The sequence below is a fragment of the Penaeus vannamei genome, chromosome 8, assembly GCF_042767895.1.
Source record: "Penaeus vannamei isolate JL-2024 chromosome 8, ASM4276789v1, whole genome shotgun sequence".
Lineage (NCBI taxonomy): Eukaryota > Metazoa > Arthropoda > Malacostraca > Decapoda > Penaeidae > Penaeus > Penaeus vannamei.
Window position 1 is genome coordinate 16,083,891 of NC_091556.1, and position 23,506 is coordinate 16,107,396.

Below are 23,506 nucleotides of genomic sequence, written 5' to 3' on the forward strand. Positions count from 1 at the left end.
GAGAGAAAGAGAGAATGAGAGAGAAAGAGAGAGAAAGAGAGTGAGTGAGAGAGAAAGAGAGTGAGTGAGAGAGAAAGAGAGTGAGTGAGAGAGAAAGAGAGTGAGTGAGAGAGAAAGAGAGTGAGTGAGAGAGAAAGAGAGTGAGTGAGAGAGAAAGAGAGTGAGTGAGAGAGAGAAAGAGAGGGAGTGAGAGAGAGGGAAGGAGGGACGGAGAAGAGAAGAGAAGACAAAAGAAGAGAGAGAAAAAAAAAGAAAAGAGAGAAAGATAGAGACATATAGACAGAAAAGGAAAAAAAAAAAAAAACAGACACACAATCAAACACCGAAAAGCACACACACATACTTAAAACAGCAAAAAACAAAGCCAAAAAAAAGGGGGGGACGGGAAGGGGAGGGGAAGTATAGGGAGGGGGAGTCGGGCGGGGAGGGGGGGTGGGAGGGAACGTAACAACAGCAATAACCTAAACTAAACCTGACAGAGCGAAAGAGAAATGGACACAGAAGCTGCCATAAAAGCGCACCCGATGTAAATACTGATGCAATGCAAATCATCCCGTAATTTATGGACCGCGTACCAATATGATTGTCACATATCTATTTTGTGTTTTAACTATTATTATTTTTCATATCAGTGGCGGAGGGGCGTTCCCAAAGGAGGGGGGAGGGGGAGGAAGGGGGAGGGAGGGAGGGAAGTGTGGGGGGGAGGAAGGGTGAGAGAGAGACAGAAAGAAAGAGAGAGAGACAGAGAGAAAGAGAGAAAGAGAGAGAGAGAGAGAGAGAGAGAGAGAGAGAGAGAGAGAGAGAGAGAGAGAGAGAGAGAGAGAGAGAGAGAGAGAGAGAGAGAGAGAGACGTGAGAAAGGATAGATTAAATAAAAAAGAACAGAAAAGAGAGGGGAAGGAGAGACTGAACAGAAAACGAGAAGAGAGGAGAGCGAGAGAGCTTTTGATGATACCGTTATGGTTGTATTAATACCAAATGCATGGCTGTCGGGCCCCGCTGCTGTGGATATGAGTGGCAGCCGAGTGCACACCGACAATCGACAACCCAAAAAGAGTAATAAATAAATAAAATTTCAAAAAGTAGCGTCAAAAACACGGAGGCCGCGTTTCAGTGGGAGGGGGGGGAGAGGGGGGGCAGCAAACAGGGAGAAGGGAAGGGCCGAAAGGAAGGGGGAGGGGGGGGGGCAGATCGGATGGTTGCTAGATAAATTGAAGTGTGGAGTAAGTTCCGCTTTTAATTAGCTTATAAAGGGTAACGCAAATGTTTTTAATGTCGTGTGCGCCCCCCTTCCCATTTTTCAGCTTACAGCTGGGTGCATGCTCACGCGAGGGGAGCGCGCGCGCGCGCGCAGTCACCTACATACTCACACAGAGAAGCATAAACGCACATGTAAGCATAAACATAAACAAACACACACACACACACGCAGGTAGATAGAGAGCATTTAGCCTTATCTGATATATGTATACAGCGCATTCATAAACCCATAGCCTTTACTTACGCAAGCTTTAACCCGGCGCACACAGCAACAGCGCCGCCGCATGCAACACACCGCGGAAAACATCCATCATGCAACCCACAGCAACGGCAAACAAGCAGCAGCAACAGCAATATCGCCATGCAACACGCCCCCCCCTCCCCTCTCCCCCAACCCATTCTCCACCTTCCCCAACACATGGAAATCACTGACAATGTAAACACCACTCACCCCACCCTCCTGCGGGGGAAAAAATCAGGGACTCTCGCCACAGGTTCTCCCCCCGCTTATCTGCTCCTTCCAGCGTGTGGAGGGCGACCCTGCTATGTTGTCCTTTAAGGGGATGGCCCTGCTTAATCGGAAATGCCCTCCCCCAGCCCCTCTTCTCCCCTCTCACCCCGCCCTCCTCGTCCTCCCCCTCCCCTCTTCTCTCCTCTTGCCCCATCCTCGGCCTCCTCCCATCCTCCTGTCCTCTCCCCTCCTCCTCTTACCCCTCCCCTGCCACCCCTCCTCTTCCCCTTCTCCCCTCATATTTCCCCCCTACTTTGGTACCCCCCCCCCGCGCCATCTGAGGGAAACGTGCACAATCACGAACCTGGTGAATCCTTGTGCTCGCCATAGAAAGGGGTAGAGATAGAGGGGAAGTAGAAAAAGTGAAAAAGAGGGAGAATAAGAGTGGTGGTGACGAGGGAGAAGATGGTGAGGGAGGAATGAGAAGGAGAGAGGAAGGATATATATATACATACATACATTTTATATATATATATATATATATATATATATATATATATATATAAACATACACACATACAAAGAAAAAGGGAGAGAGAGAGAGAGAAGGAGGCACGGGTTAATATCGAAAAGAGAGAGAAATTACCGAGAAATGCAAGCAGATAGATAAAATTAGACATAAGACCTAGAAGAGCAAAAAATAATGAAAGGTAAAGTTTCGAGGTAAAGAGAGGGAGACGGCCGACTGGGTGGTAAGAGGGGGAGGAAAAAGGGTGGAGAAAGCGAGGGAGATGATGATGGTGATGATGATGATGACGAGAGGCAGAGGAGGGGAAAGAAGGGTTGGATGGGTGGGCACTGGAGGGCGGGGCGGGGCGGGGAGGAGGGAGGGGAGGGAGGAGCGGGTAGGGGAAGAGAGGAATGGAGTGGTGAGGGGAGGAGTGGAGAGGTGAGGTGAGGGGAGAAGAGGGGAGGTGAAGGGAGGTGAGGAGTGGGGAGGTGAGGGGAAGAGTGGGGAACTGAGAGGAGGGGAGGAGTGGGGAGGCGAGGGAGGGGAAGAGAGAATGGAGTATTGAGGGGAGGAGTGGAGAGGTGAGCTGAGGGGGAGGAGAGGGGTGGGGAGGTGAAGGGAGGAGTGGGGAAGTGAGGTGTGGGGAGGAATGGGGAGCTGAGGGGATGCATGGAGGGGGAGGGGAAGGGTAGGGGAGAGGGGGGTCTCCGCTGTGTCAGGTGCAAGATCAATTTCCAAAGCAGCCGTCGGTGATCAGCGCCTCATCCCTTTATCGCGGGAGTCCACTTCATTCCCTCCTCCTCCTCTTCCCCCCCCTCCTCCTCCCCTCCCCTCCCCTCCCTTACCCTTCACTCTTCACCCTCACCCCAACAAACCCTTCATGACACCTGACTTCACCCCTTCATCAGTGCTTTCAATCCCGCCCACATTTGGTACACCCTATTGCTCTTTTTTTCCTCTCTCTAATCTCTCTCTCTCTCTCTCTCTCTCTCTCTCTCTCTCTCTCTCTCTCTCTCTCTCTCTCTCTCTCTCTCTCTCTCTCCTATTCTGTCTGTGTAGGTGAATGGATTCTACCCATCACCACCTCCCCCCCCCCTCCTCCTCCTCCCTTCCCCTTCCTCCCTTTCTCTTTCTCCCATTTCTCGGAATCTCCGCCCTATTTCCCTTACTGCCGCCACTCTTTCATTCTCCCATGCCCGCCCCCCATTCAGTACTTTACTTTCACTCCAATTAAGCCTCTTTCCTAGTTCCTATTCGTCGGGCCATACACCGCGTCCCCCTGCCCTGCATTCGCCTCTTCCTCTTCATCTTCCTCTTTCTCTTTCTCCCCCTTTCGCCCTCCCGCGCTCTCTCTCTGTCTCTCTCTCCTTTGATCTCCTTCCTCCCCCTTGTTACGCTCATCCCTTCTAACCTCATTTTAGCAGTTCTCTCTCTCTCTCTCTCTCTTCCCTTCCCTCCCTCTCTCTTTCTCTATTTCTCCTCCCTCTCTCTTTCTCTCTTTCTCCTCCCTCTCTCTATCTCTCTCTTTCTCCTCCCTCTCTTTATCTCTCTCTTTCTCCTCCCCCCCTCCCTCTCTGTCTCTCTCTTTCTCCTCTCCCTCTCTCTCTCTCTCTCTCTCTCTCTCTCTCTCTCTCTCTCTCTCTCTCTCTCTCTCTCTCTCTCTCTCTCTCTCTCTCTCTCTCTCTCTCTCTCTCTCTTCTCTCTCTCTTTCTCCTCCCCCTCTTTCTCTTTTTCTCTCTCTCTCTTTCTCCTCCCCCTCTTTCTCTTTTTCTCCTCCCCCCTCTTTCTCTCTTTCTCTCTCCCCTCTTTCTCTTCTCCTCCTCCCCCTCTTTCTCTCTTTCTCCTCCCCCCTCTCTCTCTCTCCTCCCTCCCTCCCTCCCTCCCTCCCTCCCTCCCTCCCTCCCTCCCTCCCTCCCTCCCTCCCTCCTTCCCTCCCTCCCTCCCTCTCCCTCTCTCATCTTCCCTCCCCATTCCTCTTCTTCCTCTTCCACCTCCCCTCCTCCATACATTCCTCCACAACACGCCACCTTTGTCACTGCACGTTGTACTTGATAGTTAGTGATCGTATTTTAGTGCGCCCCACGTGCAAGTGAGGGGAAACGGGGAGGAGGAATAGGAGGAGGGATGTGGGGGGAGGGAAAGGGAGAGGGGGAGAGGGGTCGGAGTGGCGGGGGGTCAGGAGGAGGGGTTACATTAATGAGAGTTCTCATATATATGAGAGAGACGTACATAACATGGGGCTTCACGCGGAGGGGGGGGGGGGGAGGAGGAAGGAGGAGGGAGTGCAAGATGGCGGTGAATGTTGATTTCATTTTCGAAATTGAAAAAAAAAAAAAAAATCGCTATTAAATACTTTCTTAAAATTCAAACTCATATTGACGATTTCGAACAAGATTTCCAAATAGGAAGCATCTAATTAAAAAAAAAAAGTAATAAGGAAGGAAAATTAGAATCTCGGAAGAGTTTCGTCAAAGCAAATGTTATCGTTAAACTTTCTTTGGCTCGCGTCCCCGGGGCTTTTAATCATTAAGGCGAACAAGAAGCCGCTTCGAAGGCGACTGCCGCCCGATGGTTTATTCCGCCGTTTACTTCGAAACTAAAGCGTCGCCGTCCTGGAATGTTTCCAGTATTATCGAATCTATCTTGCCTTTAGTCTTAGAAACAGGGAAGATTTTTCTTTATTCCTTCCTCTCTCTCTCTCTCTCTCTCTCTCTCTCTCTCTCTCTCTCTCTCTCTCTCTCTCTCTCTCTCTCTCTCTCTCTCTCTCTCTCTCTCTCTCTCTCTCTCTCTCTTTAAAGCAGGCACAGCCTACGAGTTAGGCGTAGGAGGCACTGCCTACCTTAGCAGATCTCCGTAGCGTGGCAGCCTCTAATTAAGATTTACCTCCATGTTACGCCCTAATAAAAGGAAAGGGGGTGCAATTTGGTCGAAGGGCGTGGGGGTCCGGAGGGGGAGGATGGGTGGTCAGAGGGCTGGATTCAATGTGGATGTATGTGAAGGGTGGGGTTGGGTGGAGGGGGTGAGCTTGGTGGGTGGTTGGGTGGGGTCGGCTGCTGAGAGGGGTGTTACCGGCTCCGGAGGTGGGGGGGGGGGTGCTTACGTCAGCATAGAGCGTAGGGGCAACGAGGGCAGATGAAACGTGCAACATCGGGTTGCCGGGAGGGACGAGAGGGAATTTTGAAGGATGAATCAAGATTAGGCGAATCCTTATAAATATCAACAAACCGATTCGTGGTATGGTGTAAGCAGGGAAGGCTAGCCGCCCAATACGCCATTGTGTCTCAAACGCCAACTTGCAGGACCAAACACCATACATGAACGCACCATACATGATGTACGGACATCGTTGAGACAGCCTGGAGCCACAGCAGGGTCTCCGGACGCGTCGCCGATGACTGCTGCGCCACACGCAATTTAGTGTATGGAGGCTCGCGCTTTATCGATCGTCTGAAACGGGACTCTAAGGTCGAATCTGAGGTAGGGATAAAAATGAAAACGAACCGTAGGCGCACGTGCCCAGGCCCACAAAGGCGAGATTCTAACCATGGTAAAATAGGGCTTTCGAACGTAGCGACGCGTCAGGGGTTCCTGTGCTGGGCCTAATGTTTATCCAAAGTCTTAGTGACGATTAGGTCGTAAATTCCATAATAAAGTGAAGGCCTCATCAACCTAATGGACACGACGGTGGTGTCCGCCATTGGGTTGGATCAAACAGCATCTGTTCTGGTCAAATCCAAAGAAATGCTTCACTAGATGATTAATACAGCAATACAGTATGCTGATGCCAGAACTTGCAATGCTGCCAACATTAAATCAGGCGGCGCGATTAAGAATCAAGAGAAAATAAAGCATACCTTTAAAATTCTCGTTGACTCAAAAATCGAATTCTTGGAAAGCCAGGAAGCTGTCGATCCAACTATTTGTACAATAGATCCTTCTAGGAAATGCTGTTAATATATGACGAGAGAGAGAGAGAGAGAGAGAGAGAGAGAGAGAGAGAGAGAGAGAGAGAGAGAGAGAGAGAGAGAGAGAGAGAGAGAGAGAGAGAGAGAGAGAGAGAGAGAGAGAGAGAGAGAGAGCATGAATGGAAGGGTGTAGGGAGGAAGTGCATTGTATGTATGCGTATGCATATGCATATGTATGTGTAATATATGTATATATATATACACACATATATACATATATTTATACATATATATATGTATATATATGCATATATATACATATATATATACATATACATATATTTATACATATATATATGTATATATATGCATATATATATATGCATACACACACACAGACACACACACACACACACACACACACACACACACACACACACACACACACACACACACACACATATATATATATATATATATATATATATGAGAGAGAGAGAGAGAGACAGAGAGAGAGAGAGAGAGAGAGAGAGAGAGAGAGAGAGAGAGAGAGAGAGAGAGAGAGAGAGATTGTGAAATGTTATATGTACGCGACTCTTCTATGTTCTTCCATTGATTTTTGGACACGAAGCCGAACCTCCCATGCTTCATAAGACAACGAAGCCGCGTCACCCGACCAAATTACGCTGTCAGTTCCATCCATTTCCAAAATTCGATTAGGTCCAGTTTACGGTCAATTACAAGGGAAAAGGGGCTTTACAGCAGCCGCATTATCGACTGCAACTCACACCATTGGGATAAAAGCCGAATCACACAAGGCGGCGAATAGCATGAGTCTCCGCGGACTCGTCTCTGCGAATCACTCCTTGACCGGCGTCCGATCGCAGTCCCCAACGCCGGCTGCGCGCATCCTATTCGGACGCTGAGTCATCAAGGACCGCAAAACGAACGCTTCCTACGCCAACGCATACCCGGTGAGGAAGCGAAGAGCAGGAACACGGGCGATATCTTGGAAGGGCAGAGCGGCCAGTGTTGCTGCATTACGAATAACAAGAACAATAAAAAGAAAATATTACTCCCTGATCGGCAATGTCCGGTCGAAGGTCGATTTATCCATTGAGTATGGCGAGGGATCCTTACCCCCCCCCCACCCAACCCCGCCCCCTACCCCTAGCCACGGCCCCGCCAGATGGGGACAGATTTATCACAATGAGAGTCGCTTGGTAGTTAGCGGCCATCGAGTTTAGGTTGTAACAGCCGTGTGGATAGTTAGTGGTAGTTAGTGGTTCGGTAGTAGGGCGGGCGGATCGAGGGGAGTTGCGCGAGATCCGAGGGGGAGGGGGTGAGATGGGAAAGGGGAGGGGGTAAGGGCTGCATCTACTGTAGTTGTATTAGACCCGTTTGGTATGCCATTGTGATATTGTATTACCGAGTTAACACATGAGGAAGCTTGATGCTACATGCACATGCTTGGCTGCATATGAACGAACCCCATGTGCAATGTAAACATGTCATGTCTATGAAGTCTGATAAAAAAGAGAGATGAACAAGTATCGATGTATGTGCATCGCTTTGTGTATCGCTTTCCGATGTAAAAAAAAAAAAATCAATAAAACCTTACACATACACTCGCAAATCAATATCGGCGTAATAAACCCACGGTGACTGCGGCGGGATCAACCATCAAACTTCCTCGTTACTTCTTATCGCTGGAAGTCTTTCCCTGCGCCCCTGCCCTCTCCCCCTCCCCTGCCCTCTCTCCCCTCCCCTCCCCCTCCCTCTCCTCTTCCCCTCCCTCTCCTCCTCCCCCTTTCCTCTTCCCCTCCCTCTCCTCCTCCCCCTTTCCTCTTCCCCTCCCTCATTCCTCCATCTACCCCCTTCCCCTTCTTCTATGCGTTTCCAACTAGACGCGCGGAGTTTAAGCTCGGGCTACCTTAGGCGTACAGAAAACATCCTCTCACCGGTTAATTATTTACTTAATAAAGTCATTAAACTCGGAAAATAACGCCCAGCCTGACCCTGCCCCCCCCCCTCGGCCCCCTACAACTCGATACTACCAACTCCGCTACGACCATAAACTAACCAACGACCTTCTATAAAGATAGAGAGGTAGGCAGCACGAAGAGGAATAGGTGGGAGGGGGGAGGGGGAGAAAAGAGGATGAGTATGGGTGGGGGGGAGTCAACATGAGGATAGCGCCCCCCTTTCCCTACCCCCCCCTCCCCCCGGCCTCCCTAAACCTCCACACTCCCTCACAACCGGTTTTAGGGGAGGCGAAGAACCGGTTTTGCGGCGTTTCCATTAATGCTAGAGTAACCTGTAGCACTTGAGGAGTTGCATGCCATTCGGGGCTTTGCCGACGCTTGCTGTAAGGTCGCTTGTGATCCGCTCGGGGTTCACGGAGTTCAAGACCTTCCTTCCCTCCCGCCCGCCCTCTCCCTCTCTCCTCCGAAGTCGTTCGAGTGACACATGAAGTCCTTCAGACGCCGGACTTACGGCTTCTCCTGCCCTGCCTTTCACCCGGCTGAATGAATGACAAGCCGGGAAAAAATGTTTATATATATATATCAGTCCCTGACGCATACGCACGCACACACGCGCGCGTGCACGCACACACACACACACACACACACACACACACACACACACACACACACACACACACACACACACACACACACACACACACACGTACACAGCCTAGAAACCCCTCACCCTCACTTTTGAGCCCCTCAGGCCGGCTCTAGAACCTCCAAGCCTGACCACAGCCTCGCCCCCCACAAGCCCGCCGCAGCCTGTCGTGCTTGGCCTGAAATATTCATAACAGTCATGAGGCGAGCGGCAAACACGGGCGCTCACTTACGGAAACAGGCCGCCCGAAGAGCCAGTGGGCGAGGGGGAAAAGGGAGAGTAAACAAAAATCAACTACAGAAAATAACCTAAAAATCGCGATCATTACGGCAGCAACCGCAGTCTAACACAGACGTCATCAGTCCCCATCCACAACCACAGCATCAGCCACAATCGCAATCACACCGACAATCAGGCCCCAGTTAATCACAACCACAACCATCACAGCCACCTCAATTACAACCACCACGACCACAACCTCAATCACAACCATCACAGCCACCTCAATTACAACCACCACGACCACAACCTCAGCCACAACCACCTCGGTCACAGCCTCAGCCGCAGCGATCGGGCTCCGAAGGAAGTGGCCAATGGCGGTGATCTAGAGAGAGTAGCTGCTTCTGGGAAGTGGCGGCGGCCGGGACACAAGGCGAGGCGTCACTGGGAATTCTCGCGGCTTACGGCTTGCGGAAAACAAAAACAGGCGCTTCTATGAATATGGTAATATAAAAATACGATATAAATGCGTACGTATAAATTAAATGATATATGAAAACGTAAATGAAATGTAAATACGAATGGAATAAAATATGAACGCAAATATAAACAGAATAACATGCGAGCGTAACTATAAATAAACAGAATAAAACCAATAGTGATGGAATAAAACAAATGTATTACAAAACAGCAACAAAAAGGCACAAAATCAATTGGAAGCTTAAAATGAAACGCGATTCGAGCACACAATGCCTCCGGAACCAAAATTCAAGCTTCGAAACAGTAAAAGCTTCGAAGAGAAAAGCTCGAACTGCTAGTGCGAGCGTGCAGTGGTTAAAAACGTGGAAATACTTATAAAAATGCAATTTATAAACGTTGAATTATGGTGTTTTTTTGCAATTTCGTTTAGTTTATTAGATCTTACAATTCATATTCTCTCACTACGAAGGCTAATCGTAAATGCTTCAATTAAATTCAAGAAGCAAGATAGCAGTAGCTCGGCCATACACAAGACTTGACAAAACGAAGCAACTCTGGCCATTAGCAATATTTTCTCTTTATTCCCACCACGCCCCTTCTATTCCCACCCTCTCTCTCTGTGAGCTTTTCATCAAATTAAATTCCCTATATTTACGCCAGGCATAACCTCTGAATCCCTCGGAAAAAAATAAAACGGAAAAAATAATTAATGAAATCACCCGCCTACAAAACGCATTAACCGAAACAATCGGACGTTAGGTTAACATGCACGTGCACCCACACGCGCGAACACACTGCTGACTCGCGCACACGCACACACACTCATGCGTACGCGTACATACACGGTTACACATAGAGACATACATACGCATAGACTTACACATGCACACACACACACACACAAACACACACACACACACACACACACACACACACACACACACACACACACACACACACACACACACACACACACACACACACAGGGAAACTGACACACATGAAACAAGAGACCAGCGCATAAATAACGTCCAGGAGGCCAATGAAAAGGGAATTAAAACAAAATGAAAACAAAATAAAAAGCCCCCGCCCCCCCTCCCGCCCTAAACCCACCCAAATCGCCCGGGTCATCACAAATCATTACGAGGGAATTAAACGCCATTAATATCCACGACAGCCCGCGCCCATCCGCCTAAGCGCCACCCGCGACACTCCCGCCGGGGGCGCACCGTGGGAAGGCCCAGCTGACGAAGGAGGCGCGAGTGAGGGGCTTCGCGGATGCGGTGTCGCCGGCGGGGGTGGGGGGTAAGGGGGAGGGGGATGGAGGGAGTCGAATGGGCCTGTGAGGAGTGAAGGAGGGATGGGAAGGCGGCGAAGAGGATTCACAACTGCTGCGAATCGGGAGAGGAGAAAGAGAGAGGAAGGGAGGGAGGGAAGGAACGAGAGAGAGCGAGAGAGTGAGGGGGGGAGGGAGAGAAAGAATGAGAGAGCGAGAGAGGGAGGGAAAGGGAGAGAGAGAGGAAGGAAGGAAAGAACGAGAGAGGGAGGGAGAGGAAGAGGAAGAGGGAGAGGGTGAGAGAGAGACAGAAAGAGGGAGGGAGGGAGGAGGGAGAGAGAGAGAGCGGGGGGATGGGGGAAGAAGAAGGGGTGTTGTATAACAAGTCTGGAAATGACCGAAAAACGGAGGAAGTCCGCTCTGCATCGAGGTCCCTCTTGTCACGCCGTTCAATAATCCCTTCCTGATAGTTGACAAATCGCACGCAGACCTTTCTAACGGCTGCCTCCCCCCCCCCCCCCACTTCCTCTTCCCCTTCCCGAACTAGTATGTGTGGTTTCGCTGGCCCCCATCATTTCAATAATCTAACACCGTTTTATTGTCTGCGGCACGAAGACTTCCAGCGAAAATACCCAATTAAAACTCGTTTCCTCACCTGGCGGTCTGGATTCTACAGCCAACCTCTTTTCACTCCAGATTCACACGCACACACGCACACGCGCGATTACACACACACACACACACACACACACATATATATTATACATAGATAAACGCATCTATATCTTATCTGTCTATATAATACCCGGTGTGTATGTTGCATATCTGCGTGTTTGCATGTGCAATCTCCCGCCCTTGATCGCCGTCCACTGTTTCCTCCGTCACCCCTCCACCCCCTCCTCCCTTTATCTCCCCCCCCCCCCCGGCAACAGTCCAGCTCCTGTGTTGCTCTTCCTCGTCCTCCGTGAGTCACAAGGATACCCGGGGATGACTCACGGCAGCTCCAGCACAAGGGCGGCCCTCACGCCCTGGGTCACCCCCTCCCGAGGACCGGCTGATTCACCGAGACCTCACAAGGGCTTCCTCATCGCTGCACCCAGGCGGCGCCCAGGTACTTCAAGGGCGGGAGGGGGTGGGCGTCTCAAGGAGCCCGTGCGCAGGTGTGCTTGCTCGAGCAACAATGGCTTGATGTGAGTGCCAACAGTCTTCGACAAGGCCGCTGCTGTCCGTGGCGAGGGTGGGGAGGGTGCCAGGGGGGGAGGGGCCGCCCGCTGAGGTGTTCTCTAATCAGATTCGGTAATGACAACATTCTCAAGAAGAGCGTAACGGTTCATTGCGTAAGGCATCCAACCCGCCGACCCACCCAGCTCGGCGTTTACTCTGAGTCACCGCCATAACACCTGTGCCGCCTGGGTCAAGCTCTCCTCTCGGCCGATGAAGGATGTGCGCCTACAGTATGTTCGTCCCTGTTCTCCATGTTCTCCTCCCTATCTCCTTCTCTAGATTTGCCTGCGAGTGTAGGTGCGTGCGTGCGTGCTTGGGGTGTTGCGAATATACAAGAGTTTTCGTGTTTGCACAGAGTAAATGTTTGTCCGCAAGTGAATGTGTGTGTACGCTTGTATTTCTAATTTGATTCATGGTAGCAGTCGCAAAAAGGAAATTAACCTTGCCGTCTCTATCTCTTTCTCCTCTCACTACTCTATCTTATCTGCCTTGGTTAAACATCAGCTTGCGTGGTTGTGAAAGAGGCAGTGACGTAATCGCTGGGCCGTCCGTACTGAGCGCTCTTTAGTCGCGATGATTAACAAGGACGCATGTAACCCTCTATGCTTAATTGTTCTGTGATGCTCAGCACCGGTCTTCGCAAAACACTTGGGTCTGGGAACTACTTAACATCAATAGAAAACGAGGCGACGGCTTCCACTACAACTAAACGAGGCTTCGGTACTTACCCGCTTCTCGGTGAGTTTGTCGCATCGTCGCATCTTGCAGATCTGGTGGGATTTGTCGTTCCTGCAGGGGGCGCAGTCGCCGCAGTTGTCCTTCCGCTGGCAGCCTACGCAGTCGCCGCATCGTTTCCGCTTTTTCTTCACGGGTTTTTCTGGCGGATCGTCCTGCGGCGGAGGCGGCTGCTGGGGTGGCGGGGGGCGGAATCCCCCTTCGGAGCACGGCACGGAGGCGGAGGCACCCATGCCGGCGGGGGTGTTGGAGGCATCGGAGTTGTTGACGGCGGTGGAGGACACGCTGGACACCTGGCCGCTGTTCTCCGTGCCCGAGACGGACGCGTCGCTTTCCGAGCTCTCGAGGGACCCCGCGCGACCCGCCCGCTTCACGCCCACGCGGACGGACCCCTCGAGCCGCAGCAACGACGGGCTGTTGTCGTAGGATCCGGACTGCTGCCCCTGCTGCTGCTGGGGGCCGCTGTTGTTGTTATTACTGTTGTTACTGCTACTGCTGCCACTGCTACAGCTGCTGCCGCTTCCACCGGAGCCCGTGGGCGGCTGTGTATTGGGGGAAGCCTGTGCGGGCGTGGTGGAGGAGGGCGCAGGGTCGCTGCCCTGCGGGGACTCGAACATGCGGATGTGGCGCTCGTCCATCATCTGCTGCTGGATGGTGGGGATCTCGCGGGCCTGCACGGGCGCCGGCACCAGCGGGTAGCGCGAGTGCGGCGACGGCAGCGTGTTGAAGGAGGGCAGCGGCGAGGGCGTGGTGCTGCCCACGCTGCGGTCCGGGCTGAAGGCAGCGAAGGGCGGCAGCTTGTGTGGCACAGGATGCTGAGGCGGCACGTGGTGGGCAGGGGGTCCCGCCCCGAAGGAGTCGCTGTACGTGGGCATCGTGTGGCCATAGTGGGACATCTGGTTCGACGCCGTCGGAACCGCAGGCGTATGAGTGAGAACCTGGATGGGCGCCGACGAGACCGCCAGCGGGTGCAGTCTATGGTCGGGTTGGCGGTGGTCCGCCGGGTGGTCCGCCTCCCAGGGGCGGTAGGCGCTGTTTCCGTCGGCGCCGACGATGCGCGAGGACAGCGTGTCGGAGTAGCCGTCCCCGAAGAGCAGGTTGTGGGTGTCCAGCAGACGACCCGTTAAGCCCTCGCCCAGCTCCATCGTCTCCGGCAGACAGTTGTACGGCTGGAATGGGCGGGCGCTGTGGTGGTGGTGGTGGTGGTGGTGGTGGGCGGAGTGGGCGGCCTCGGTGTGGGCGTGGCTCACCCCTGGCACCGAGCTCATGCCAACACGAACACTACATCTGCAACGAAGAAAAATAAGTCATTAGAAAAGGGGCCGAAGGGGCAGCAAGGTACAGCGGCGGAAATCATCGCTCACGAAACGAGGGGACGACGCCGTCCTCGCCGCGCCGGCGCGAAATGGGGAGGCATTGCGACTTGGTAAAGGTAATTGGGCATTTTAAGTGGGGAGGGCGAGGACGGCGAGCGCGAGGAGAGCGAGGGGTGATAAGAAGAGGGGCAAGAAAGAAATGCAAAAAATGGAAAGCAATGGATAAAAAGGGAGACACAAGGAAACAAGGTCGACGCGAGAATCGGGCTGCAAAACCATCTTAGTCATGCGATATGAAGAACTGGAAATCCCACAGTAAGATGAAATGCAAGAGCAAGGATTACATCAGATACTCGAGTTTCCAATTACTCTCGCGAGCACACGCGCGCGCGACACACACACACACACACATACGCACACACACACACGCACACACACACACACATACACACGCACACACACTCCCCCCACCCTGCTATACTTCACAAGCTAGCCTAAACAAGTCTCCCGGCCGCGGCCGCTGCACTGATACGCACTACACATAAATTACTTGAACCTGCGCCACCATCCCTATGTACACAATCACCAATTTCCGGCAGATAAGAGGCGAGCCAGTGGCGCTCGTATGCTGCAGTCACTTATGCAGCTGATGGCGAGTACTACTAAAATATATGTAGAGTAAAAACGCACGCAAACACATATCAGCAGCTACAGCGCGCAAACGCACACGCGCACGAACGCCGTTCTTCGCCGGGTCGTGGGGAAAGCCTGATACTCAGCGTGGAAAAGGGCCGACCGCCGCTACTGCGAAATCAATGCCGATGGCAAATTTCGCCGCCGCTAATCCGGTGGGGTGACGGATGCCATACATTAAAGGGCGGCGAGCGATATCACAGCACAGAGGCTGCATCGGAGATAAGAGCACTTTGACGCAGGGAAGTGCCTAACAGTCCCTAACGCGCTGTTTGTTGGGGTTTGTAGTAAGACGCAAGATTTTTTCCCCTGCAAAGCGCAGTCTTGCAATGGAAGGCTTAGCAAATAGAGGAGACCTGCGCCGAAAAAGTAATCTGGCCCAATTCATCGTCGGTTGGCGTTCCCAGGAAAAGAGCGAAGCCCGTCTCGCATATCGCGCCGTCCGAACCGCCGCTGCCTTCCAGGAAATGAGCAGCCATGAAGATCATCATCTGCATAACACAGCTCCGCGCGTCGCCCGCCTTGCCACATGCAACACACTCGCCGAGGCTGTCGCTTGAACGTCACGTTACATCAACTCGGAACAATTTCCTGTTTAAAACCTGAGGCTCACTTCAGTTCCATCACTGTCTGCGGTTCAAGTACTTGAGGCGACGAGGTTCTCATCCGTGGTCGGCCATGGACACTTCTCGGCCTCTGAAGAATTCTAATTTGATAATTAAGATCTCTCGTCACCCAAGAAGAAATAAGGAAACTATATGATCTGCAATAAGCACAGCCACATCGCTGCTTCATCCACTGTTAGGCGGCTGCTCATTCAGCTCTAGTCGCAGGGACGCCGGGCTTTCGAGGATATTGTGATTTTAGGTTCTGGTAGTTTGTTGTAGCTATTCAACAAATTGGACACAAGAAAGAAAGAGACAGACAGACAGACAGCAGACGCAAAGATATAGATGTAGAGGTGAAAACCCACGCACAAGCACGCGCGCGCGAACACACACTCACACTCACAGACACACACGCACAGTCTCCCAATGAGCCGGAGGCCCAGGCCGCGCCGCCCTGGCCGGCCTACAAGAAACGAGGCTGCAAATACCTATCGAACAGGGACCGCATCTTGGCGGGGCTGCGGATGGAGCGCGGACAGTTGTGAGACAGGAGTGACAGATGACACTCTCCTGGCGGTGCAGGAGGGGCCGACCAGGGCCACATAAACTTCCTGCGCGAGGAGTGCCACCTGTTGATCCTTCAGGCACCCCCGCGGCCCTCTCCTCTCTTCTCCTTTCCTCTCTACCCCCACGGCGGGAGCTCTGGATCCTTCACACTCTCTTTTATTTTTCTCTCTCCGCACTAGTAGGCCAGGTCTTGACTGTGCCACGGGTGCCACTAGCAGAGGCTAACGGTCGTCGCGGCAGTGAGGTTGCTGTCCTCTCGCCCTCTCGACAATTCAGCTTATCAAAGGCACTCAGTGTATCACTTCACTTAGGGAGATTGTGTGTGTTAAGCCAAAAAATATTTTCTTCCTTATCTTCGTGAAAAAATAGTTGTGAATCTGCGGTCGAAGAGTGTCATCCACAGATTTTCCAAGACGTGGATCCCGATACTTCAAGAAAAATATAGCGAGGACGCGGGCATCCGTGCCTCTTCTCATATCACTTCTCGATCACAGGCCGTAAAGGAAGCTAAAGAACGAAGTTTAAAACATGTTACTCTTCCTCCTCTCTCTGTCTCCCTTTCCTTTCCATTCTTAAAATTAGATTATCGCACAACCGAAAAAGCGAACGGAAAGCACGGCCGATCGCCACACCAAAACAAAACCGGTCGACACTACGCCTTGAAACAGACGGTTATGGCAGCCACCGTTAATAGTGACGTTGGTTTCAGTTCGCGGCTGCCATTCACAGAGCGACGGCGGCGGCGGGAGGCGTGAGCGGGGAGAGGCGAGGGAGAGCGTCGACTACGGGAGCGAGCGAGTCAGCGAGTGAGTGAGTGAGTGAGAGTGAGAGGCCCTGGGCCGCGGGTGCTGGTGGTGGAGTGTGGCGGCGGCGGCGGTGAGAGTTGGGCTGGCCCCGTCTGGATGAGGGGAGACCCACAGCAAGACTGGCCGCTGGTGGGGAGACAGAGGGGAGATGGGAAGAGGGGAAGTGGGTGGACGCTGCTAGACTTCTCAGACTGCACGGCGCCTTGAGTGAGAGAGGGAGAGGGAGAGGGAGAGGAGAGGGTGGAAGGGAGGAGGGGGATGTGTATTTCAGGGGATGAGACATCAAAGACGGAAAGACACATATACTTACATTCTATACAGAGGCACACAAGAGTTCAAGAAGTGTGTATGCGTGTGTGTGAGGGAGGAAGGGAGGGAGGGAGGGAAGGAGAGAGAGGGAGAGAGAGGGAGAGAGAGGGAGAGAGAGAAGAGAGAGAAGAGAGAGAGAGAGAGAGAGAGAGAGAGAGATAAGAGAGAGAGAGAGAGAGAGAGAGAGAGAGAGAGAGAGAGAGAGAGAGAGAGAGAGAGAGAGAGAGAGAGAGAGAGAGAGAGAGAGAGAGAGAGAGAACGAGAGAGAAAGTGAGTGAGTGAGTGACGTGAAATTATAAAAGTGAAAATAACTAAAGAACGAAGAGGGGAGAGGTAAACAAACAGGCAAAAGAATGAGAGCCTTTGATCTTCCCTCCCGCGGTTGATTCACTAAGAATCCGACAAGACGCCAGCCAAGACCTCCGGAAAGAGAGAGAAGGGGTCGCGCGGCGGAGGAAGGTGCACGTGTGTGAATGAGAGGGAGGGAGGGAGGGAGGGAGGGAGGGAGAGAGGGAGAGAGGGAGAGAGGGAGAGAGGGAGAGAGGGAGAGAGAGAGAGAGAGAGAGAGAGAGAGAGAGAGAGAGAGAGAGAGAGAGAGAGAGAGAGAGAGAGACAGACAGACAGAGACAGAGAGAGAGCAAGCAATTGAGAGAGTGAGTTTGCGTGCGTGCTCGTGTGTGTGTGTGTGTGTGTGTGTGTGTGTGTGTGTGTGTGTGTGTGTGTGTGTGTGTGTGTGTGTGTGTGTGTGTGTGTGTGTGTGTGTGTGTGTGTGTGTGTGCGTGTGTGTGCCTATGTGTGTGTGTTAGCAGTTCGTGCGCGCGCGTTTGTAAATATATATGAGTGCGTGTGCAATCACATACATACAAACATAAATACATACTTACACATATACATACATACACACACACACACACAACACAACACACAACACACACGCAGACCATAACCCGGCCGCTCGACACTAATGCAAGACCCCCTGCAGAGGCCCTGACTCTGGTGACTCTCCACTGACTCACCATGGGGAATGCGAGGAAGGGAGGGGGGGAGGGAAAGGGAAAGGGGGGTGGGGGGGGAGAGGGAAGCATGTGCCAGAGTTACGTGCTGTGACGTCACCGGCTGCAACGTCCCCGAGAGAGAAGCAGTGTTGGGGCTAAGTTTCTCCGGGTTCTCCTTGGTCTGGGATGGCAGCTGTATTTTTGAGCAGCTGTATTTTTGAATGATCTGTGTACTTCCTCTCATTCATTAAGGGTCTTTTTCTGTTTCTCTCTCTGCCTATCTCTTATTTCTTTCAATTTGTCGCTATCGCCACCTCTTCTTCTTCTTCTTTCTCTCTCACACAAACACAAACACACACACACACACACACACACACACACACACACACACACACACACACACACACACCGCACACATACATACCACATGATTCATGGAAAACATTCTTAAAAGGTATTACTGAGAGAAGAGGACTCGGCAGTGCAGGACAAGAGGATGGGGGGGGGGGGGTCGGGTAAGAGAAGGGGGGTAGAGTAAGAGAATGGGGTTGAGTAAGTAAAAGAGGGGTTAGAGTAAGAGAAAAGAGGGCTGGTTGAATTGTAAATTAAGAGAAGTGGGGGTTAGAGCAAGAAAAAAAGGGGAGGGCTAGAGCAAGAAAAAGAGGGGGTAGAGTAAGAGAAAAGAGGGTAGATTGAGAGAAAGGAGGGTATATTAAGAGAAGGGGGGTTAGAGCAAGAAAAAGAGGGGGTTAGAGTAAGAGAAAGAGGGGGGAAGGGCGGTGCTGTCAGAGGAGTATCCAGCTGCCGCCCTCGCCGCGTCCTTATCCTGGCTTAGCATTACTGTGTTTGTCGAAAATATCAAGAAGGGAAATAATAACGCCCCTCGTTCACTCTGCTGTTGGGGGGGGGGGGAGGAAAGGAAGAAATTCTTGGGAAATTTCTTTAAAAAGGCGATTGTGTCCGCAGACTAACGAACGAAGTGGCGCTGTCACACACACAATCTAAAAATAAGCCTAACGCCACTGCAAAACAATCTCTCTCTCTCTCTCTCTCTCTCTCTCTCTCTCTCTCTCTCTCTCTCTCTCTCTCTCTCTCTCTCTCTCTCTCTCTCTCTCTCTCTCTCTCTCTCAAACCTGCAAACTCGCGCCCACACACGCACGCGTACATATGCGCACATGCACGCACACAAAATCTCGAGCAATTCATTAGCATATTTATCGCGACCGCCGTCGAGAGAATTTCCATCTGAACAGCTCCATATATCATAGAAATGATAAGTAAACACCGGCGCTTCGATAGTCTCCAGAGATGGTGTCTTCGGAGATTGGAGTGGGGGAGGGGGGCGGTGACCGGCTGGGGGAGAGGAGAGCGAGGGGGGGGGGTCTCGGCAGACTCATTCTGTGCCTTGTTAGTGGCCAATGGGCTCGACCTGACAGCAAAGCGACTTTCTTTTGTATTTCTTCGGTCAAACGAGTTTTCCCGAGCATTGACACTTTCGTCGAGCGATGCTTTGCGGAAGGGAGCGGTCGCGACTCCGATAGATCGATAATCATCTACTGACTTCTGTTATATCTCACCAAAACGAAAATCATCAGTAGTGATGAGCCAGAGAGACATATCTAGTTCAGTCTATCAGCTTAAGAATGAATAAAACTAAACTCATAAATATACCATAATTAATACGAGGCAAAAAAAAGGAAAAAAAAGAAACACCCCTAAAGCCAACGCCCCCCCCCCTTAAAAACGAAACCCCAAACCATCTGGTGATTTGGCGACGGCTAATTTTAATTTTCCCGCCCCATCCCAAGTAACACGATCAAAGCGACGCCAACATAAAATCCCCGCGAAAAGAGCGCGCATTTCCCCGCCAAGACGCCTGGATCTCGGTCGTTCGGTCGGATGACGCTCGCATATTTACACGACCAATAACACTCTAATTTAATTGGATTCGATGGGGAATGATGGCCGACGTAATAAACGCCTAGTAGAAAAAAGAGAAAATTGAAAAAAAAGAGAAGTCATTAGGAGCCTACGATGAAGAGATCGAAATGAAAATGTGGGCGTGTCTAAAGGGGCTTTGATGTCTGCCAATGCTTTTATGAGACGCTGACGAGATTAAAATTACTTGCGGCATCCGGATTGTCACATCAAATGTTTTTTCAGACTGATCTATAAGTACATAAATGGGCGGATGGATTTACAGATACAGTTATAGAAACACGCACGTACTCGCGAACACAAACCATCTGATTTAAGATGATCCAAAACTCAAATTCAACTTTTCAAAAGAAGACGCAAGAAATGGAGACAACACACATATATATCATCATTCCCTGTCTCGTCTAACGCCCTATAACACCCATGCCCCCTTCTCCACCTATTCCCTTCCTCCACCACCCTTCGCCCAGTTCCCCATCCTTCTCCACCACTTCCCATTCCCCCTCTTCCACCACTCCTCCCTTATTCCCTCTCACCCACCCTTCCTCCCCCATTCCCCTTCCTCACCCACCCTTCCTCCCCATTCCCCTTCCTCCACCAACCCTCCCTCCACCCCCCTTCCTCCACCAACCCTCCCTCCACCCCCCTCTTCCACCACCCCTCCCTCCCTCCCTCCGCCTTGAAGCCCCTGCTGCTGTATGCTCTAATCCAGAACTTGGGAGACGTGAACTGAACGCCATTCAGATTGCAGGATCGCGCCTGGATATTTATTCCCGTTTCTCTTTCTTCGTCTTTCTTTCTCTTATCTCTCTGTCTCTATCTCTATTTCTCTCTGTATCATTCTGTGCGTGCGTGTGTGTGTGTGTGTGTGTGTGTGTGTGTGTGTGTGTGTGTGTGTGTGTGTGTGTGTGTGTGTGTGTGTGTGTGTGTGTGTGTGTGTGTGTGTGTGTGTGTGTGTGTGTGTGCGTGCGTGCGTGCGTGTGCGTGTGTGGACAAATCATCGCACTGAATGGTTAAAAACAAAACTTCAAGTGTCGCCCTTTGCGGATCTCACAACACAGAGAAAAGTTTCTGAAACCAATAGACGTTTTCGAGGGATGTCATTAAAGCGGTTGATCTGGGTTGAGGAAGGAGGAGGAGGGGAGGAGGAGGGGAGGAGGAGGAGGAGGAGGAGGAAGATGAGGAGGAGGAGGAGGAGGAGGAAGAGGAAGACGAGGAGGAGGAGGAGGAGGAAGAGGAGGAGGAGGAGACGGAGGACGAGGACGAGGAGGAGGAGGAGGAGGAGGAGGAAGATGAGATGAAGAACGAGAAAAGAGAGAGACTGATCGAGGAAGCTAGAGGGGTATGGGGAAGAACAGAGAAATAGAAAAGAGACGGAGAGGGAGGCAGAAGAAAGAGAAAATCCGTCCGTAATACCCCCGCCACTCTTGGCTTCCTCCCGAAAATTAATAAAAGCCAAGGAGTGACTTCAAAGGCGTAATTCGCGGAACTCGTCTCATAAGAAAGTTACACAACGAGCTGAAGAAAAAGTCAAGGGGAGGAGGAGGAGGGAAGGGGGGGGGGTGCAGGAAAGGAAGGCGGGCAGGGGAGGCGGCGGCGAAACCCCTGAGATGACATACCGTCGACGTCAAAAGCTCCGGAGAGTGGGAATGTCGACCTTAGCGGCCAATGTGTCTCGGCCCATTAATCACCCGAGCGGGCCGAGCAACAAGAGAAAAACTTAAGACATCGAAGGTGAGGAAAGTAAAGTTTGGAATTTGTCAGACACAGAACTCGTGTTCTTGTGTTTGTGCGTGTTCGCTTGATGTCTCTCGTCCCTTTCTTCCCCGCCCGAGATGACACTTGTCCAACTTGCGTACTGCCATGAATGTAGCCTGACGCTCGTTTTCTTTCCGGCGCGAGACCTGGCGAAGTGCATTATCCCGCCCGGGCGTGCGAGCGGTACGTGGGCGCAGGGCGGACTCGTAGTTAAACAGCTTTTCTTATCCGACAAAGACAAGCTCGTCGCCTCCGTCGCTGCCGCCACAGCCCGAATCGCAGCGGCCGGGACCTCCTCCTGCTTACGGCCGCGGGGACGACAGCTCGCTCACGGACACCGCCGCCGCGCCCCGTGTCGTGCATAATGTATGTGATCATTCGCGCATTATCTAATTGGGGTGTGACACGGCATGCATACGTGAGGGCCTTTGGGGGCGGGGAGGGGGAGCGGGAGAGGAAAAGGGAGAGGCAAAGGGAGGGAGAGGAAGAAGGAAAGGGAGAGGGAGAAGGAAAGAGAGGGAGAGGGGGAAGGGCGAGGACCAGCGACTCTTCCTTCCAAACCGCCAACCGAAAAACTTCGCCAAAAATTTCTGCACACCGATGCAAAAGCGCCGAGCCTCCCTCGCGCCTTCCTCTCCCATACGTTAATCCGAATGCGCAGGGAACGAACGGGCCACGTCACGCGAACGCCCCGTGTGCATGCATGCGTTCCCCGTTAATCCGGATCCATTAAGAGCGCCGTGCATGCGACCTGCAACCTTGTCAGCTGACCGACCGTTCGTGACAGATGTACCGGATCGATTATCGACAAAACCGGACGCGTCCTCTCATTATCCAATAATCCGACTTTACATTGGCAGTTTGCATTTACTCGGCGTCAAGCTTCTCTTTGGCTCCGCGCCCGACGCCCGGCGCGGCGTCAAGCCCGATTTGGGATAAATATACGCCCCGCGAATGCGTAACAATGTACAGCCAGCGAACACGGAAACAGGAGAGAGAGTAAAACAAATATGGGCGTATATGTTATGCGTTTGCGCACGTACGTGTGTGTGTGTGTGTGTGTGTGTGTGTGTGTGTGTGTGTGTGTGTGTGTGTGTGTGTGTGTGTGTGTGTGTGTGTGTGTGTGTGTGTGTGTGTGTGTGTGTGTTAAAAGAACAACGCCTCATTAAGCAAGACCTTTCTCCGCAAAACACCTACAGCCGTTTTCTCGCCCAGAGGGACCCCCCCCCTTCCCTTCCCTTCCGCAAAAGACGAAAAAGGAAAGTGATTTTTATCGTGTGCATTTCCAACCTCTAATCTTACACACGCATCGGAATCACCGATTCCGGTCAGGATAATTAATTAACTTTGTCCATTGTAATAATAACAGTAATAATGATAAAACAAAAATGTTTACGCACCCGTGTGACATGAATCCCGTACTGATCAATATTAATTAACTAGTTTAACAAGCTTGCTATCGGTGTTCCCGGCAAAGTCACTGATTAAATTCAGATTTCCGAGGGTTTAAAAAACAAAATAAATAAATAAATAAAATGAATTAAAAAGAAAAAAAAATCGCCAACCCGTAGAGTAGCCACAGTCACCGAGCCTCATTTTCTTCCCCCAGAAATCCATAGCGATGTCAACAAAAGCCAATTTCGCTCTTTTTAAAAACCGAAAATTCACGCGCCGGGTTTCCAGTGCAACCGCGGGACGAAATGAAACGGAATGAAATAAAGGCCGTTATTACGACCCGCGCCGCCCGACACCGACAGCGAAGTCGGCGAGGCCATTTCCGACGTGTGTTTGCTGGCGATAATAATAATAATAATAATAACAATAC

General features: G+C 51.7%; 1 protein-coding gene across 2 annotated transcripts in view; it reads right to left on the reverse strand.

Moving 5' to 3' along the window:
- Positions 1-23,506, reverse strand: part of Tet (Ten-Eleven Translocation (TET) family protein) — a 176,448-nt gene that overhangs the window by 80,023 nt on the left and 72,919 nt on the right. Inside the window, exons 1-2 of one of the 2 annotated variants that reach the window (XM_070124404.1) lie at positions 15,797-16,711; positions 12,685-13,978 (exon numbers count right to left, since the gene is read on the reverse strand). In XM_070124404.1, the coding sequence (XP_069980505.1) occupies positions 12,685-13,978; positions 15,797-15,912 (1,410 nt within the window). In that variant the 5' untranslated portion in view covers positions 15,913-16,711. Of the gene's footprint in view, positions 1-12,684; positions 13,979-15,796; positions 16,712-23,506 lie in introns of those variants that run through there. The other variant, XM_070124405.1, reaches the window with a different exon arrangement.